The following is a 20,313-nucleotide window of genomic DNA, read 5'->3' on the forward strand; positions in this document are numbered from 1 at the left end:
GAGCAAACTGGGAAGAGGAGAGGTGGAAAACCCTCCGTGAAAGGTTGGGGACACATGGAGAGCAAACTGGGAAGAGGAGAGGTGGAAAACCCTCCGTGAAAGGTTGAGGACACATGGAGAGCAAACTGGGAAGAGGAGAGGTGGAAAACCCTCCGTGAAAGGTTGGGGACACATGGAGAGCAAACTGGGAAGAGGAGAGGTGGAAAACCCTCCATGAAAGGTTGAGGACACATGGAGAGCAAACTGGGAAGAGGAGAGGTGGAAAACCCTCCGTGAAAGGTTGGGGACACATGGAGAGCAAACTGGGAAGAGGAGAGGTGGAAAACCCTCCGTGAAAGGTTGAGGACACATGGAGAGCAAACTGGGAAGAGGAGAGGTGGAAAACCCTCCGTGAAAGGTTGGGGACACATGGAGAGCAAACTGGGAAGAGGAGAGGTGGAAAACCGTCCGTGAAAGGTTGAGGACACATGGAGAGCAAACTTGGAAGAGGAGAGGTGGAAAACCCTCCGTGAAAGGTTGGGGACACATGGAGAGCAAACTGGGAAGAGGAGAGGTGGAAAACCCTCCGTGAAAGGTTGAGGACACATGGAGAGCAAACTGGGAAGAGGAGAGGTGGAAAACCCTCCGTGAAAGGTTGAGGACACATGGAGAGCAAACCGCTTTCGGAGACTGCTGGGGAGCTGCTGGGCTGTTTTAAAAGGTGACAGCCGGGCTGGGGGGCTTCTCAGCAACCTCCCGAAGCCAACCCGGAAGTTCGGGTTTGGCGTTCGTAACATGAAAAAAGTTCGTAAGAAGAGGCAATTTTTTTCTGAACCCCGGCTTCGTATCTCGAGTTGTTCGTAAGACGAGGGGTTCGTATCTTGAGGTACCACTGTATTTGGATTTACAGTGATCCCTCGATCATCGCGAGGGTTCCGTTCCAGGACCCCTCGCGATGATCGATTTGTCGCGAAGTAGCGGTGCGGAAGTAAAAACACCATCTGCGCATGCGCAGATGGTGTTTTTATTTCCACAGCAGCAGCGAGGAGCCGAAGATTGGGTTTCCCCGCCGCCTCGCTGCTGCTGCTTGTCCGCGCGCGTGCCGCCCGCCCCCCGCGCTGTTGCTGGGGCCGCTTCTCAGCTGAGAAGCGGCCCTGGGGTTTCCTCCGCGCGCGCGCGTGCTGCCCACCCCCCGCGCTGTTGCTGGGGCCGCTTCTCAGCTGAGAAGCGGCCCTGGGGTTTCCTCCGCGCGCGCGCGTGCTGCCCACCCCCCGCGCTGTTGCTGGGGCCGCTTCTCAGCTGAGAAGCGGCCCTGGGGTTTCCTCCGCGCGCGCGCGTGCTGCCCACCCCCCGCGCTGTTGCTGGGGCCGCTTCTCAGCTGAGAAGCGGCCCTGGGGTTTCCTCCGCGCGCGCGCGTGCTGCCCACCCCCCGCGCTGTTGCTGGGGCCGCTTCTCAGCTGAGAAGCGGCCCTGGGGTTTCCTCCGCGCGCGCGCGTGCTGCCCACCCCCCGCGCTGTTGCTGGGGCCGCTTCTCAGCTGAGAAGCGGCCCTGGGGTTTCCCCGCGCGTGTGCCGCCCACCCGCCCACGCCGTTGCTCGCGCCTTACCGGGGCAAGAGGGGGAAGACCCAGGGAAGCCTCTGCCCGGCGGGGAAACTCCACCATCTACGCATGCGTGGAAGGGCACGCATGCGCAGATGGTGGAGTTTACTTCCGGGTTGAAAACTCGCGATATAGCGTTTAGCGAACATCGAGATCGCGAAACTCGAGGGATCACTGTATATGCCTCTTCGAGGACAAATGGCAATCACAATACCATGGGATACTGCAATCATGTGAGATTCACCTAACAATGGCAACAGGGATTGCCAATATATGATACGTCAGAGTGGGGCATGTGATGTTGTGCTTTATGACTGGAAATTATCAGTCATCCAGGAAAATGTTTTCCCAAAGGTGCTTTTTTTTCAAGAAACAATTACACTTGTTTTTCTTTGAAGACATTTTGCTTCTCATCCAAGAAGCTTCTTCAGCTCTGACTGGATGGTGGGGAATGGAAGGATTTATATTCTTTGCAGACAGCTGGTCATTTATGTTCTTTTAGAAAGTTGTTAGCATCACTTGGAGGTTTATCTGTGTCCTCAAAATCACCTGAGTAGTATAAATGGACATGGAGCTTTCTTGGAATTACTGAAAGGACTGTGTTGCAGATTGGAGATAGATAATAGCCATATTCCCCTGCCCCTTCTCTGTTGAGAGAGGGCTGTTCAGTTTTGATATACATGGCCTCTTTGGCCCCTCTTTTAAACTAGTGGTCCTATGTGTCAAAAATGTGGACTTTGCTGTCTTCAAGAGTGAACATTGACTATTAAATGATAAGACTATTGTCTCTTGTCCTGATGGGTTTGTTCTCCTGTGTTGTGCCATGCGTTTATGAAGTGGTTGTTTTGTTTTCCCAATGTACAGATCTTCACATGCCTCATTGCATAACCCACATTGCTTAGGTTGTGTCTGGGTGTTTTATCCTTGAGGTGGACAAACTTCTGCCTTAGTGTATTCTTGGATTTAAAGGGTGCATGTACTGTATGTTGTATTGGCTGAAGATCTTCCTGGGCTTTTCAGAGATGTGTTTTATGACTGCATTGCTTAGTGACAGTTTCCAGTCCCAATTACTGTTGGTAAGTGAGGACCTCCTGTACAAGGTTTGTCTGGTAATGTTTCTTCTATTAATTTCTTGATTGATTGATTCATTCATTCATTCATTCATTTGTTCGGAAACTTCAGATCGTGCAGAACGCAGCTGCGAGAGCCATCGTGGGGCTTCCAAGATTCGCCCACGTTTCTTCAACACTCCGTGGCTTGCATTGGCTGCCGATCAGTTTCCGGTCACAATTCAAAGTGTTGGTCATGACCTTTAAAGCCCTACATGGCATTGGACCAGATTACCTCCAGAACCGCCTGCTACCGCACGAATCCCAGTGACCGATAAGGTCCCACAGAGTTGGCCTTCTCTGGGTCCCATCGACTAAACAATGTCGTTTGGCGGGCCCCAGGGGAAGAGCCTTCTCTGTGGTGGCCCCAGCCCTCTGGAACCAACTCCCCCCGGAGATTAGAATTCCCCCACCCTCCCTGTCTTTCTTAAACTACTCAAGACTCATTTATACCGCCAGGCATGGGGGAGTTGAGATATTCCTTCCCCCTAGGCCATTACAAGTTATGCATGGTATGCTTGTGTGTATGTTTGGTTTTTATAAATAAGGGTTTTTAGCTGTTTTATTATTGGATTGTCTGTACACATGCTGTTTTTATCATTGTTGTTAGCCGCCCCGAGTCTACAGAGAGAGGCGGCATACAAATCCAATAAATTATTATTATTATTATTATTATTATTATTATTATTATTATTAATTATTATTCATTCATTCATTCAACTACAATGCTGCCCAATCCCGTAGGACTCAGGGCAGCTTCTGTCTTGACATTGTACACTGACATTCTTTTCCACTTACTAAAGGTATTACAGAGGAAGTTGATCAAACTCAGTCAGAAGCAGATGGGTTTGTTTTCTGCCAGCATCCCGTGGAACTTCTTGGAGAAGAAAGTAGCAAGTGTGAGATATCTGTTATTTTGGAGTCAATTAGCTTAACTGGTGAAGATTTAAATATCCAAGTGCAATATGTCCTATACAGGTAATAAAACATAGTTTATCATTCATGAATACATTTTGTAGATATGTATTCTGCATACAATACACAGAATATTAACAGTTCCTCTCTCAAATACAAACTTTCACTTTGCCCTATAAGTAGCGAGATCAAAGCAACCATAATCTAATATTACTGGTTGGATTGATCCACATACCTGGTTTATTATTATTATTATTATTTATTAGATTTGTATGCCGCCCCTCTCCGTAGACTCGGGGCGGCTCACAGCAACAATAAAACAATGTAAAACAAATCTAATAATTTAAAAAACACTACAAACCCCATTATTAAAAGCAAACATACACAGATATGTGCAGGGGGTTGGGGCACAGGGGGGATTGAACTATAGGCATGGGCACACATGTACACGTGATAGCATGCGTACGGTACGGGCACTTTTGGCACCTGAGGGAAAAAAGGTTCGCCATCACTGCCTCACTTCATTACAGCTAAAATAATAAACTGGAATATTCTTAGCCCAAACCATGGTATCAGTGTAGTCGAGCACCATTAATTCAAAGTCCATCTCTTGCATTCATTTCTTTTATTAATCAAATGTGTACGCTGCCAATTTCATTTCATGAGTTGGAACAAAATTGCTCAGTTTAGACACATAAGGACTAGAACATAATTCTATATCTACTTGTCAAGTAAATCTTAATAACCTGGTTCATATAACATGGTCACTGCAAAGTATATTTACAGATTATAATAAGCTAAAACTAAACAAAGCGTCCTGTGGATATTCACCTCTAGTTTCTACCGATTACAATGAAATTACAGCTTATGCAATTATGTCAGCAGCTTACATAGAATGAAACATGGTTTAGTTAAAGGAGGAGGGGTCTTCCAAAACAGCATAAACAAAATGTTCTTTTTCCAAGCAATGGATAAATAGGCAATGTTAAAAATAATCTCTGTCTATATTAAATTGTCTTAAGTTCTTAGGGCAGAAACCACATGTATATAGCTTTCCTCCTAGTGATGATAAAACAGCCAGCATTCCTTAAAAACTAGTTATCTTGCTGGTGTGATTTCCTCTCTGATATATGGGGTTGTTAAACCTTTCATGTCTCTTTCCAGCAGCTAATACAGTGATCCCCCGGGTATCGCGATCCCGATCATTGCGAACGGCTATATGGCGATTTTTCAACCCGGAAGTCAAAACACCATCTGCGCATGCGCGCCCTTTTTTTCTATGGCCACGCATGCGTAGATGGCGCCGGGCAGATCAGCTGCTGGGCGGCTTCCCTGGGTCTTCCCCCTCTTGCTGGCGGGAGGGCGAGCAGCGGGCATCAGCGAGGAGTTTCCCCACCGCCCACGCAAACTCCTCGCTGCCGCTCGCCCGCCCTTCGCCCGCCCACGCCGTTCGCTCGCGCCGCTTCCCAGCTGAGTCCTGAAGCGAATTGGCTTCAGGACTCAGCTGGGAAGCGGCGCGAGCGAACGGCTTGTCCGCCGCCTGCCTGCCCGCTCACCCGCCCTTCGCCCGCCCACGCCGTTCGCTCGCGCCGCTTCCCAGCTGAGTCCTGAAGCGAATTGGCTTCAGGACTCAGCTGGGAAGCGGCGCGAGCGAACGGCTTGTCCGCCGCCTGCCTGCCCGCGCCCTTCGCTCGCCCACGCCGTTCGCTCGCGCCGCTTCCCAGCTGAGTCCTGAAGCGAATTGGCTTCAGGACTCAGCTGGGAAGCGGCGCGAGCGAGCGGCGCGAGCGAACGGCTTGTCCGCCGCCTGCCTGCCCGCGCGCCCGCCGCTCGCCCGCCCTTCGCCCGCCCACGCCGTTCGCTCGCGCCGCTTCCCAGCTGAGTCCTGAAGCGAATTGGCTTCAGGACTCAGCTGGGAAGCGGCGCGAAGCGAACGGCGTGGGCGGGCGAAGGGCGAGCGGCAGCGAGGAGTTTGCGTGGGCGGTGGGAAAACCCCAATCTTCGGCTCCTCGCTGCTGCGGCGGAAGTAAAAACACCATCTGCGCATGCGCAGATGGTGTTTTTACTTCCACAGCGCTACTTCGCGAAAAACCGATCATTGCGAGGGGTCCTGGAACGGAACCCTCGCAATAATCGGGGGACCACTGTATAATGATATATTCTACTGATTATGTTGATGTAAATAATTTCATAAATTACATAAAGTATCAGCAGCCAACATTTTCAGAAATGAATCAGTTAATCCTCAATTTACAATGGTTTGTCAGCATAATGTTATAATGGTTTTAGAAAAACTGTTACAACTCATATTTGAAGTTAACAACCATTACAGCATCCCCACAGGCATGTGACTGCATTTTAGTTTACATATACAATAGCTGAGGGAGAGAGAGAAAGAGGAGAGGGAGAGAGGATAGGGAGAGAGAGAAAGAAAGAGGGAAAGGGGAAAAAAGAGATTTCTTTTTCTCATAGAAAGAAAACAGCCATAAAACCTGAGTAGGCATGGCTAGGGGAGTCATGTGACTCAGTGGGAGTGACATCAAGTTGGCCACACCCAATCAGGTTTTGTGGCTCCAAGTGTTTTGTTTTCTCTGGGAAATAGGTCCAAATGGCTCTTTTGAGTTTTTAAGGTTGCCGACTCCTGGTATAGGTTCTCCTCCTTGAGCCCAGGCTTGGAGTGCAAGACCTCCTGGGTCCCTTCCAACTTTGTTATTGTTATACACCAAAGAAACAATAGAAACACCTACAGTGTCTTATGTGCCAGTTTTAGGAGGTTATTTTAGCACCAAAAAAAGCGTGAATTGATAGAACTGTTAAGAAATGCTCAAAGTAGAAGACTAGTCAGTCGTACATACTTGTTTGCTGATTGCACAGAGATCTTAACAGATTTGCACCCTGCTTAAATTGTGTACTGTACTGCTTCTGCAGGAGCAATTTCCAATACAATATGAAAGTGCAAGAAATTGCATAAAGATTCCTGCAATTTCACTGTAAAAAGCAGAAAACAGCTTGCTGATCTTTTCATTTGTCACTTTCCTTTGTAGGCGTTTTGCTCTTGATGTATCCTCATTCCCTTTTTCTGTTGAAGATGCCAAACTGCACTCTCTTCAGCTGCTTCCAATACATGAATCAGGTACATTTATGCATCTAAAATATGATTAGGGAAGTTGTGGAGAAATACACTCCATTTCCAATATTAGATTCCCGTATGATAGACAAAGCTATAGCTTGTAAACAGGAAATATTTTCAATAAATGCAATATCATATATTGATAGAAATCTTTAATTTCAGTAACCTAAGAATAGGGATTAGAGTCATATTTAAAATAGCTTTTTTCTGAGAATTTCAGAATCATAAACCCAATCATAAATTGGAATTATGTGACGATTTAGAAATTTATATAAATTAGGATGAAGGTTTCTAGGGGTTATAGGTTTTTTTTTAAATGATCTGTTTTGAATTCATTTTTTACTTTAAAATTTTCTTTGAGTTACAGCTTGTAATATGAGGTAATGAAGTTGGATGGAATAAAAGAAGGATCTATTGATTATGAGAAGAAATTGCAGGAATAGTCTGTGTTGTATTCAGACTGATACCAATTTTGTCCACTCTTTGCATCCAATTAGTGACAAGATCTGAATATCAAAACTCCAGTTCCTGTTGGGTTTAATATCTAATTCATCAGTGTAATATCAATTGGATCTTACTGAACTGGGTTGAAAATCTTGTTATCCTAATGTTTGGTATTTTTTAATGGGATGTCAAAAATGGTCTTTCCAAAAATCTCTTCATTCTATGTCATACACATGTTAGTTTTCCAGAATATGCAGAAGTTTTTCACTATACTTTTAAAATTGCAGGACCCTTGTAGTCAATTCACAAAACATCTTCTAATTTATATGGTATAAATCTTAATCTGGTTTTAGATGCGTTAATGTTACTAATAGTAATTTTGGTCCAGGATCAAGCTTTGCAACATATTGTTGCACCAAGAAGCTGGCCAATCAGTCATTTTTTTTCTTTTTCAAGAATGTTCCTTTTTAAAAAAAAATATAGTTTATTGATTTAAAAAAAAAGAAAAAAAGAAAAAAAGGGGGGAAATAGGGATACAAAAAGTAAGGGTGATACAGAACAATAGACATATTTCAGCATAAAATATATAAATTATTATGTATCAGTTTTAAACATTTAACTGTGCATTTTCATGTTTTACTTAATATTTAACGTTTTATGGTTTCGTATCTATAGATTTACTTAGCAATATATTAAGTATGGTTAGATAAGATAAGATGGGATTTGAGTGGGGAAAGGGAAAGGGGTGGTACCTGCAGTATAGCAGGTGTATGTAGTTTAACGACATATTATTAAATTATAGTGTTATGGCTGTGGGTGTGTATATTGAGGATAGTTGTATGTTACATTGTTAGTAATTTATAGATAGGTATCAGGGGCATTGAACTCAGACAGAACATCTAGTTTGTATTTGGTCTATGTTTTTGTTGTATTTGTTTTTCCTTTGGTGCCGAGTAAGGAGTTTTCAGTTGGTTTCTGTTTTATTGTTATTAGTGCTGGAAGAATGTTCCTATTATGCTTCCTTTTGCTTTTATTTTCTCCCATCAGAATACCAGTGTTCTGGGTCCACTAAACATACTTAAACTTCATTAGGTTTTTTATAGATAATTTTTTTCCTCCCTTTGTGGTTTCCACTAGGTTTATCTGGCTTTGGTATTTCTGTAAACTTCAGGTTCTTTAAGCCTTCTGAATTTTTAAAATATGTGGATGACACCATTTTTGCTGTAATTGGTGTTACAGAAAGCTTGTTAGCATATATCGTCCTTCTCCAGTTTGATGGCTTCTTTGTGTGTTGAGTTGCAGTGCATCATCCAGAGATTCTTGAATGAGATGACTGGCTATACAAATCAAATAATATTCATTATCTTCATCCCAAATTAGATTAGCCAGACCCCCTATAGTTCATGTAATTCAGAATTTCTAAAGTTGTTGGATCGAGAGAATCCGCAAGAATTGCAGCTCTTACGTAGTATTTGATGCTCTCTTTTCTCTTTTTTCATTTAGGGACTTCTGTCATTACTAAGGAAGAAGATACAACTAAACAAGAATTGCTGAGTTTGTTTTGCTTTTTCTCTCTACCACATGTGGCATACCTATATACAATCAATAACTTAGTGAAACTTATTTCTACCTACCAGTATTCAGAAAGATCCCAGCAAGCAGTTCTTACACCCCAGTTCCTGCATGTTATTACAAGGTATCACATTTTATTGTCCATCTTCCTTCATTAAGGTCCAGAACATTTCACCAGTGGTTCAAGTTCTGGGTTGAGAAATGGGCTGCAGAGTTTAAGGAGAGCTGGCTAAGAGTATATACTGATAAGAAAGCAGCATTTGCTTTTGGTTCACCGTATATATATAGGACAAAATTCCACATGGTGCAACATGAAATAGGGCAGGAATTTAACGCTGGAATGAAAGAAATTTTATTTTAGAAAATCTCTCTCTAGAATCTATCTATCTCTAATTAATAAGTTCAAACAATAGTTCTATATATTTCATAATATATTATCTCCACATTGTTACATATTAATAATCAATATTCTGTTTTCTTCAACCTGTTATTCTATATGATTTGCCATTTAACCTTTAAAATTTTCCTGATTGCATAGTCTTCTAGGAACTGTAGTTATAACACATCTGCAAGTTAGCGTATTGGCATTGGGCTGTCGGATATATTCCAGTCTAATTTCTCTTTAATTTTTCCACTTAGCAATAATCTGCAGTGCTTTACAGTGAGATGCAGTGCTGTAGCAGCTCGGAACGAAGACCCCTACGTTGATACGACAGTAAAGGTGCTCTGATTCATTTCTCAGATTGGCTTTGCAGGCAACCTTTTGGCAGCTGTTGACCTCAGTTAACATTTTTTTAAAGGCAAGAATGATGGTGAGCACCACCCTGACTCTTGTCCTTCAAGAAGCTCTTCTATACCTCTAGGCAACACCAGGGTTGTTCTGGTTTACTGAGTTTGTATGAGGATGGAAATAGTCCACAGGACAATGGAGAGAGAAGTGATATAGGGATTGGCTTCCAAAAGATGGGGTGGCACACATAGACCAAACAATTTTTTAAATGTGTCATTTTCTAGAGTAATTATCCAGAATTGATAATCAAATGAAATATAGCAAGGACTATCAAAATTCAACCAAGGATGAAAATAAACAAAACAATCCTATTAAATCCAAATGATAAGTTGTAGAGTAGGTCCAGAGAACCAGATGAGATAGTCATGAAAGAGAAGAGCAAGGCTCTTTTTGTTATTAGGCTGTTTCAATGAACAACTCAGTCTCCATCCCAATCTTTTGATGTGTTGTAGATGTACAAGGGGAAAGGCTTTAGAACAGTGTTTCTTTGAACTCAACAACTTTAAGATATGTGTGGAATTCAGCATGCTTGCTCAGGAATTCTGTGAATTGAAGTTCTTAACATTGCTGAGCTTAAGAAAATCTCACTGCTTTAGAGGTAGCATTGACTAGCTGTAGGATGGCTTCATGGTGAAAATGAAAATGGAGTTTGAAGAGTTCCAAGATGGACACAAAAAGAGAAAAGCTCATATAAAGTGATGTGCATTTCAACATAAATATCTTAACTTGATCAGCATATTTGAGAAATTTGAGCTGCCAATGTCTGATCAAGGATGTTATATTGAATAGATAGTACAGTGAAAAGTAATTTAAATGCCATTAGGTGTTTTTTCCAGTAAACATCTCTTGGAACACAGATATATGGATATCATTCCAACCTCATTGGGTAGCATTTATATTATAAGTGTTCAGAAGTACTCTTAATTTAATGGTGCCTGAATAGTGTTTAAAATACAAGTGAATTATTAGGAAAACCAAATGAAATACAATATCTTTGTAAACATGCATAGAACTGTACCATCATCACACCTCATAAAACTATTATTAGAAGGCCACAAAGATTTTAAAAACCTTAAAATAATAAACATTGGGCTGATTTTATTACCCGGTTTGAGAAGAATGTTTTATTCATTTATTTGGGATACCACCTGATTTTCAGTGACTCTTGGAGGAATTTTTAAGGATCGGGTGGATGGATAAAACTATTGGCCAACTTGGGATGCCTTGAGGTCACAAGTGGGTGCTGGAGGATGCCAAATGATCCATTTTCTGTTCTAGAGAATTTAAAGAGGTAATAATGTTTCTTCGCAGGCTTGTCCCCCTGTGTCTCTTGATGTTTGTACCTTGAGGATGCAGCTTTTTATAGGACTGAAAGCCATCTCTCACTTCAAACACCATATCATCATTTTGACAAAAGCAGATTCTGGGGACTTTCTTGAGAAAAAAACACTTAAACGAAGACTCCTGTAAGTATAAAGGTGTTGAGTTTTGGGGTCAGAAGGAGGTCACTCAACAATTGATCATCTTGAACATATATTCTTGCCTTTCTAAAATAGCTGACAAAATGATTCTAGTTGTAAATTTAAAATTGACAAGTGCATATGTATCCTTTCAGTTACCGAAAGCCTGATAACATCAAAACCAAGGTTCCCCCAGAATCTGAACCTGGTTGGAATTTGTACGTTGTGAACACAACTTCAACTCTCCAACTCTACAGAGAAATGGTACTGTATTAGTCTGCATTTATTTTATTGACCTATAGAAATAGGATAATGCACTGTGTCTTAATGTAAACCTGAAAGTGATTCCTTTTTCTGCTTTAGGTCGAATACAGCAAGACCTATGAAAATGTAAGAACAGAGAGTTGTATTCATCTCTTAAGTGAGGCTCATTTGCTAGTTAGAACAGCTTTAATGGATCCTGCTCTGAAAGACTTGGAGGAGAAGGAATCTCTACTAGCAGCATTTCATGAGAGTTGTGCTCTTCTTGGAGACTGTTACAGCAGGTTTGAATATTTTGTGCAAGAAAAATCTTTATTCAGATCATATCAGAGAGGGAATTATACGGGGAACTTCATTGGAGCATTGTCGTCTTAAAGACCATGCACTGCCTTATAGTAGGCCACCATAGTAGCTTACCACTATTATGTTCATGTAATAATAATAATAATAATAATAATAATAATAATAATAATAACAACAACAACAACAATAATAATTTATTAGATTTGTATGCCACCCCTCTCTGAAGACTCAAACAAGATGAAGTAACCCCTCTACATCTTCAGCTTAACTAACAGAAAGTAAGGGAGAATAGATCAGCCCAGGATAGGTATACATTATGTATAACTATGCATTACCATATATACATTCATTCGTTCATTTTCTGTCTCTGTCTGTCTGTCTGTCTGTCTGTCTGTCTCTCTCTCTCTCTCTCTCAACTAATGGAAGATTCAAACTGATTTGGACTGCAAGTCCCCTAATGACTTTAAGGATATGATTAAGAAGCAGCTTGAACTTCTGTTTTTGACTGCCCATATTTTAATTTTTTTAAAAACATTTTTGATTAAGTTATAGAGTATTATGAAATACAAAATACAAAAGTAAATAGAAGACCAGTGAGGGGAAAGCGGGAAGGGAAGTGAGGAAAGAAGGGGGGAAGGGAAGAAGCATTGACTTCCATCTCTCTCTGTTACAATAAAATAAGGCATTAACATCAAATCACAGCTTTTTGCTTTTCCATAACAGAATGAACAAGTAATTTTTGGTAAAGATCTATCAGTGTAATCTGCAAAACCCAAAGTCAGTATTTCATTCTTTTCTACATCAAGCACAAAGTTCAGAAACAATTTCCATGTGAAAACAACAGTACTTATTTATTTATTTTATTTTATTCATTCATTCATTCATTCATTCATTCATTTATTTATTTATTACATTTGTATGCCGCCCCTCTCCGTAGATTCTGGGCAGCTAACAACAGTAAAAAGACAATATGAACAAATCTAATATTAAAAGTAATGTAAAAAACCCCAATTTAAGAAACCAATCATACATACAGACATACCATGCATAAATTTTATAAGCCTAAGGGGAAATCTCAGTTCCCCCATGCCTGATGACAGAGGTGGGTTTTAAGGAGCTTACAAAAGGCAAGGAGGGTGGGGGCAACTCTGATATCTGGGGGGAGTTGGTTCCAGAGGGTCGGGGCCACCACAGAGAAGGCTCTTCCCCTGGGTCCCGCCAAACTACATTGTATTCTTTTATTTAATTGAAGTAGTCAGTTTTGCCATTTCAGTCAACTCCATCAACTTCTGCAACCATCTCCATGGTAGGAATGGAAGTGTCCTTCCATCCCACATTTTTATTGAAAGGAGTCTTCCCATATATGCGAGGACAATGTACACAAAACTTAAGAAGCTTCATAGTTAACCTACCAGGGATCTTGCCTTCATTTTCTTTTCTGCGTCTATTCTCCAACTCTTTTTTTCCTAATTCTGTACTGTGATCTGTACTTGTATACTTTAAGAGAATGTGCTAAATATGAAGTCTGAATTGTTCCAATCTAATGGTTGAACTTAATATTCTGTAAATTATTTTCCATATCTTGGTTTCCTCCAGTGGTATTTGAATGACAGTTTCTAGAATTCCCAGCTAGAATTAAAGTAAAATCACTACTGTAAAGACTGTGGAGGAGATAAACAGCCTGGGAAAGACTAAATCTTAAATTACGTAAGAAATTTTTTGAATGAGCTAAATTAGAGCCCAAATTATGAAAAGTAGCATGTTCTCTTCCTGCAAAATAAATCTGATCTGCCAGCTATGTGCCTGTAGTTTCAGCACCAGACTATTATAAGACAAACTCTAATTTTAGTTACCCATGCAAAGAGATGTTCATTGCATTAAAGTGCTTGTATTAAATGGATTTTAATGTCTTTTTGGTTGACTTCTACACTTTCAGGTTTGACACTAAAGACTTCCGTCTTGCACTCCCTTACTATAAAATGTCCAACCTTTCTATATCTGACATTCTGAAACGAGTAACATTTGAAGATAATACACAGAAGCATGAAAAAGGTTTTATATTCTACTTGCAGCACTCCTTGTATGAAGACATAGATGAAAAGCTAAATGAAGTAAGATGATAGATTTCTTTGGCTGTCCTTTCTCCATAAGGTTCATGTCTTGTGTTGACACTTGTCTTCCATTCATAACAATGAACAGAGTCAATGGAGTAAATCAAGCATTTAAGAAAATTAGTAGAACTAACTTCTGTTACTATTGGCCACCGGAATGTTAAATAAATATTCAGGGAAACTGCAACTACAGTGTTTCTTCAGAAATTAGATCTGCTGAACTTAATACTTGGTAAGCTGATTTAGGATCTCAATCATAAAAAGTGAATAGGTTTGCTGTTATACACTAAGAAGCTATAGTTCTCCTGTACCAGATATAAAAGAAAGCCAGTTTAGGGTAGAGCTGTGCCTTGACTTATGACCAGTTACTTAGTGACCATTTGAAATTACTTTTAATTTTTTAAATTTTAATTGTATATAAAATACAAAAAAGAAGAAAAGAAAATAAGAAATTAAGGGCGGGAACACAAGGGGGAAGAGAAGTTAAGGGCGGGAACACAAGGGGAAAGAGAAAAAGAAAGAAAAGTTGGCAGTAAATTCCAACTCTTCCTAGCTCAGTTCAAGATAAACACACTCCAGCCTCAACTTTTTGCTCTTGTGCATTGCTATATAACTACTCTTTTCTATAACACCAAATCTTTCTAATCAACAAAACCAAGAACAAAGTTTCATTTTTTTTTCTTCACAAGTACAGATTCCAGAAGTGATATCCAAATAAGAAAATATTTTCCTCTTTAAATAATGTAATCAAGTTAATAATTCCTGCTTTATCTTCCTTGCTATGGAAATTTGATATTTCTATTTGTACCTAGTAATCTTTATAAACTCTCACCATTTTTTATTTATAAAGTTTATTATATCCTTTCAAATTCTTTTGCCTAAAAAAGGAGGGGCTCTTTTTTTCCCTTTCACCCTCCTTTTTTCCTTCAAAGTACTGAACTTTTTTCCCTTTTAAGTCAAAACTTTTTAATACATATTATTCTTTAACATGCAAGCTTTAAACTTCAATATTGCATTTAGCTCCCTCCCTGCAAATGACCCTTATAGAATTATTTTTTTCGTTATAAACATACTTTTTAATATAGTTTTTCTTTAAACTGGTACATCATTTTCATTAACTTTATCTTAATTCATGTACTCTCAAATATACACTGCTCAAAAAAATAAAGGGAACACATAAACAACACAATATAACTCCAAGGAAATCAAACTTCTGTGAAATCCAACAGTCCACTTAGGAAGCAATACTGTTTGACAATCAATTTCACATGCTGTTGTACACATTCAAATTTGGACAGAACAAAGTATTCAATGAGAATATTTCATTCATTCAGATCTAGGATGTGTTATTTAAGTGTTCCCTTTATTTTTTGAGCAGTATATTTTCAATAGCTTTTGCTTACTTTAAGAGTTACTTAAGCATTTAATGCCTTATTTTTTGTACTATAAGACTCCTCGGACTTTAAGACGCACTTAGATTTAGAGGAGGAAAACATGAAGAAATATAGGTTTTGGCCTCTGCACATCCTGTTTTCGCCCTTCCCAGCCCCCAGAAGCACTTGGGAGGACAAAACAGGCTCAGTTTTGGCTTACTGAACAGTTGCGTGTCTCATTTTCCCCAAAACTGGGCCCATTTTCAGCCTTCCCTCCGCTCATCCTGTTTTCACCAAAAACAGGCCTGTTTTTGGCCTGCAGAGTGATTCTGGGAGCCGGGGAGGGCAAAACAGGATGTGCAGAGGATTCAGGAGGTCAAAAACAAGCCCATTTTTGGCAAAAACGGGATGGTGGAGCACTGTAGAGTGCTTCTGGGGGCCAGGGAGGGCAAAACGGGAGGCGCAGAGGGTTCGTGAGGCCCAAAATTAGCCTGGTTTTGGCAATAACAGGATACTTGAGCACTGCAGAGTGCTTCTGGGGGCCTGGAAAGGTGAACACAGTATATGGTTAAGGCACGTGGCTAGAAACCAGGACACCAAGTGTCCTACTCCTGTCTTAGGAACAAAACCAGGGAGACCTTGAGCCAATCACTCTCTTTCAGCCTTAGGAAGTATGCAATGGCAAATCCTTTCTTAAATCTTGTCAGGAAACTACAGGGTGACACGGGAAATTGCCAGGAGCCAAGACTCACTTGAAGCCATCAAAAATAAAAATCATTCTTGAGAAGTCTATTTCCTGATCACATGACCTCTCTCAAAGGGCTGACAATTGTCAAGGATATATTTGAGATTGTTTCTTCTCCCACCATGGCAAGAAATTCCACTGGGGTGGTAGAAGACTTCCCAGAGTAGTTTATATTCTGGTAAACGGCTATAATTGGCCAAGGCAACCCTGAATCTAGTATTAGTATAGTATTAGTATTTATTAGATTTGGGGCGGCTAAAGACTCGGGGCGGCTAAAAACAATATAAAAAGACAATGTAAACAAATCTAATATTAAAAGACAATCTAAAAACCCCCAATTTAAAGAACCACTCATACATACAAGCATACCATGTATAAATTCTATAAGCCTAGGACTTGTGACACGCAGCTGGGAGGCAGGTACGTGAGAAACAAGCCCACCTGAACCCCTAAGTCCAACTTTACCAGGAGGGAATCGCAACCCGCAATCTCTGGAGCAACGAGTCTACGTAGGCCAAGGCTCTCCCTGGCTATAATAGCCACTCCTTCTCTCCCTTCCCTGGGGTTGAGGCTGATGCCATATCTGAAACCCGGCTGGGCAAATTTAAGAGAGAGGAACTCCTCCCTCCGGGCCCAGCCAGGTTTCAGTCACACATGCCAGGTCGGCCTCCTCATCCAGGATCAAATCCCGGATGAGGAGAGCTTTATTTACTACCGACCTGGCATTGAGTAGCAGCAGCTTGAGCCCAGGGCCAGAATTACACTCATCACCAGTGCCCAGGGTTGGGTTCACAGAGCCGGAACAAAGGATCGTTATTAAGCAGCGATCCCTTGTTCCCCTGGAACGGCTAGCTCTGTGGCCCCCGCCATATCTGCCTCTCCCCAGCAAGACCGGAATATTCCGACCCTCCGCCACCCCAGACATAGGTGCAAGTCTCCTTTGACAATTCTGTGAATCTGCTGTTCTATTATGCCCTTTTAAAGGCTTTGATAATCTCTGTTTACATTTATGCCTTGTGTTATAAATAAGAGCATAACAAAAAACTAGATGTATATATCTGTTTGCATTTTTTAGGATTTGGCTGCAAAAGTGCTTCAGATATTCCACTGTGCTGAGCCAAAGCAGATACCCCACATCCTCTGCAGTCCTTGCATGAAAAATGTGTGCCCTGAAATGGCAATGGAATATCTGGAATTGAGAGAAAAGATGGCGCCATGTGTTCTGGTGACCTTGGCCAAGGCTTCAATGGCTCTAAAAAAGGGAGATCGTGATAGATGTAAAAAGGAGCTGGACAGCCAAGCAGAGGTACAGATCATTGGGGGATATATATCATGCGTACATACATATATGCTGGGGCATTCGCCCAGGTTTGCCTGGTGCACCAGTTGCGGCCCTATTTGGACCCGGAGTCACTGCTCACAGTCACTCATGCCCTCATCACCTCGAGGTTCGACTACTGTAACGCTCTCTACATGGGGCTACCTTTGAAAAGTGTTTGGAAACTTCAGATCGTGCAGAATGCAGCTGCGAGAGCAATCATGGGCTTTCCCAAATATGCCCATGTTTCTCCAACACTCCACAGTCTGCATTGGTTGCCGATCAGTTCCCAGTCACAATTCAAAGTGTTGGTTATGACCTATAAAGCCCTTCATGGCACCGGACCAGATTATCTCAGAGACCGCCTTCTGCTGCACGAATCCCAGCGACCAGTTAGATCCCACAGAGTGGGTCTTCTCCGGGTCCCATCAACTAAACAATGCTGCTTGGCGGGACCCAGGGGAAGAACCTTCTCTGTGGCGGCCCCGGACCTCTGGAAACAACTCTCCCCAGAGAGTAGAATTGCCCCCACCCTCCTTGCCTTTCGTATGCTACTTAAAACCCACCTCTGCCGCCAGGCATGGGGGAATTGAGATTCCCTTTCCCCCTAGGCCTTTACAATTTTATGCATGGTATGTCTGTATGTATGTTTGGGGTTTTTTTTATATTAATGGGTTTCTAATCATTTTTAGTATTGGATTATTATTGTACGCTGTTTTATGATTGTTGTTAGCCGCCCCGAGTCTTCGGAAAGGTGTGGCATATAAATCCAATAAATAAGAATAAGAATACATGCATACATATCATTACAGCATGATGGAGGTAAGTGGTACCAACTTTCTTCCATCAATTATGTTTGGAAGTAGATGTTCCATGAAGCTTCCCCCTCCACCAAGACATTTCAGTTTTCTCACTCTTTTGGAGAAGAGTAGAGGTATAGGAGCAGAGCTCTCATCTGTATAGGGATATATTTTTGGTGGGAGTTTTTTTTAAATGAAAACAATGTAATTGGCTACAATTCAAAAAGTAGAAAGGAATCCACCAGCTAAATCTTGTATTTTATCTGCAGATGAAATTGATATCTGGTTTTATTTGGGAGCCAAAGCTGCTGAAACAGCAGGTTGAAGGACAGATGTTCCCAACTAAACTTGCTTTGTACCTCAAAGAGACTAGACCTGGATTTCTCCTAGCATCATTATTGGCTTTACATGAGAACAATAAAATGGAACTGGAAGAGGCAGGCTCTTATATCAAGGTTTGCTATGCAACATTTTTTTGCTGTTTTTATTTATATAATTATTTAGGAGATTTATATGTCCACATACTCACTTGTGGTGACTCTAGGTAGCTTATAAGCAATAAAAACACAGTACATAAAATAAAATAAACATAGCTCCTATCCCCAAACCCCACCCCACCCCTTTATAGTTGAGATCTGCAAAAATAGTTCTGTTTCCAGTCTGTTGACTTTATGGTTAAAGGATATATAAAAGTTGAAGTCATTTAATTTATTTGAATTGCTTTCACTGGGAAGCATGGCTTTTAATGGGAAAATAGCATACAATTGAAAATGATAAAAGCAATATCAATTTTAAATGTGGATTTTTTTTTCCTGGAAAAATGCATCAATTCTTTCCTAATTGTTGTGAGCCGCCCCGAGTTCGCGGAGAGGGGCGGCCTACAAATCTAAATAATAAATAAATAAATAAATAAATAATTTTGTACTATAGCTCAGTGTTTCCCAACCTTGGCAACTTGAAGATATTTGGACTTCAACTCCCAGAATTCCCCAGCCAGCATTCGCTGGCTAGGGAATTCTGGGAGTTGAAGTCCAAATATCTTCAAGTTGCCAAGGTTGGGAAACACTGCTATAGCTGAATGTAATAATTTGATTCATCCATATCAGTTAACCAAAGTGAGACTTGTTTGCAGTTCGTTTATTCACTTTAAAGCTTAGCAGCATTTAAAACAAGTTAATTGAACACTGGAACAATCTCTGATAGCTAGTGACCTCCCCAGCTTTTGAGGGGAAAAGAACTATAGTGGTGGACAGTGCAAGTAATTCCTTCTTTTTATATTTTTGGAATGCAGATGCTGAGTGGTAAAAATGAAGATGCTGTTCCTCAACTCCTGATAGACTTTTGGGAAGCTCTCCTTGTAACTTGTACTCAGGAAGAGGTTGCACAGAAGTTGCACTTTAAGCTTGCTACACAGTATATTTGGAGACTGTCCAGGAAAGAACTTCCTGACACCGAGCCTTTAAAAACCACTGAAGATTTGGTAAAGTACTTTGGAGAAAGAAGAGAGAAATTGCATATCAGGACCAGATTATCTCAGGGACCACCTTCTGCTGCACGAATCCCAACGACCAGTTGGGTCCCACAGAGTGGGCCTTCTCCGGGTCCCCATCGACTAAACAATTTTGTTTGGCGTACCCAGGGGAAGAGCCTTCTCTGTGGCGGCCCCGGCCCTCTGGAACCAACTCCCCCCCAGAGATTAGAATTGCTCCCACCCTCCTTGCCTTTCGTAAGCTTCTTAAAACCCACCTCTGCCGCCAAGCATGGGGGAACTGAGATATTCTTTCCCCCTAGGCCTTTACAATTTTATGCATGGTTTGTTTGTATGTATGTTTGGTTTTATAATAAGGGTTTTTTAGTTGTTTTAGTATTGGATTGTTACATGCTGTTTTTATTACTGTTGTTAGCCGCCCCAAGTCTACAGAGAGGGGTGGCAAACAAATCCAATAAATAAATAAATAAGCCAAGGCTTGAATAGAAATAACAATTCTTAGTTTATATACAGCTCCATACACTTTCTGGGTGGTCAGCATATTGCCCACAACAATTTGGGTTCTCATTTTACCAACCTCAGAGGGATGGAAGGCTGAGTCAACCTTGAGCCAGCTTCAGTCGAATTCCATCGTAACCACTGTGCCATCATTTCTTATTTTCCTACAATGTGCTCCCAGCTGTATTAGAGATGTCTATGTAGCATGGGCAGCACGGAGTACAGTATTCTCTGATATTACTAACAACATAGGGAAATTAGGCTATGTAATTCTTTACAAAGTTTAATTTGAGAAAACGTGATATATTAAATCCTCAAATATCAGCAATATGATACTTAAGAGAGTTGATACTGTTATGAAATTGTTATTTACCTGTCTAAATGCACAATTAAAATCTGATCATCAAAGGCCTTGT

General features: G+C 41.2%; 1 protein-coding gene across 2 annotated transcripts in view; it reads left to right on the top strand.

Moving 5' to 3' along the window:
* The window catches only part of HPS3 (HPS3 biogenesis of lysosomal organelles complex 2 subunit 1), a 31,528-nt gene that overhangs the window by 4,704 nt on the left and 6,511 nt on the right, over positions 1-20,313 (top strand). The window contains exons 3-13 of one of the 2 annotated variants that reach the window (XM_070753407.1): positions 3,492-3,666; positions 6,648-6,736; positions 8,681-8,873; positions 9,389-9,470; positions 10,851-11,005; positions 11,155-11,263; positions 11,363-11,544; positions 13,500-13,674; positions 16,868-17,098; positions 18,180-18,365; positions 19,202-19,390. In XM_070753407.1, coding sequence (XP_070609508.1) covers positions 3,492-3,666; positions 6,648-6,736; positions 8,681-8,873; positions 9,389-9,470; positions 10,851-11,005; positions 11,155-11,263; positions 11,363-11,544; positions 13,500-13,674; positions 16,868-17,098; positions 18,180-18,365; positions 19,202-19,390 — 1,766 coding nt within the window. The remainder of the gene's footprint in view (positions 1-3,491; positions 3,667-6,647; positions 6,737-8,680; positions 8,874-9,388; positions 9,471-10,850; positions 11,006-11,154; positions 11,264-11,362; positions 11,545-13,499; positions 13,675-16,867; positions 17,099-18,179; positions 18,366-19,201; positions 19,391-20,313) is intronic. The other variant, XM_070753408.1, reaches the window with a different exon arrangement.

Source organism: Erythrolamprus reginae, chromosome 5, assembly GCF_031021105.1.
Source record: "Erythrolamprus reginae isolate rEryReg1 chromosome 5, rEryReg1.hap1, whole genome shotgun sequence".
Taxonomy (NCBI): domain Eukaryota; kingdom Metazoa; phylum Chordata; class Lepidosauria; order Squamata; family Dipsadidae; genus Erythrolamprus; species Erythrolamprus reginae.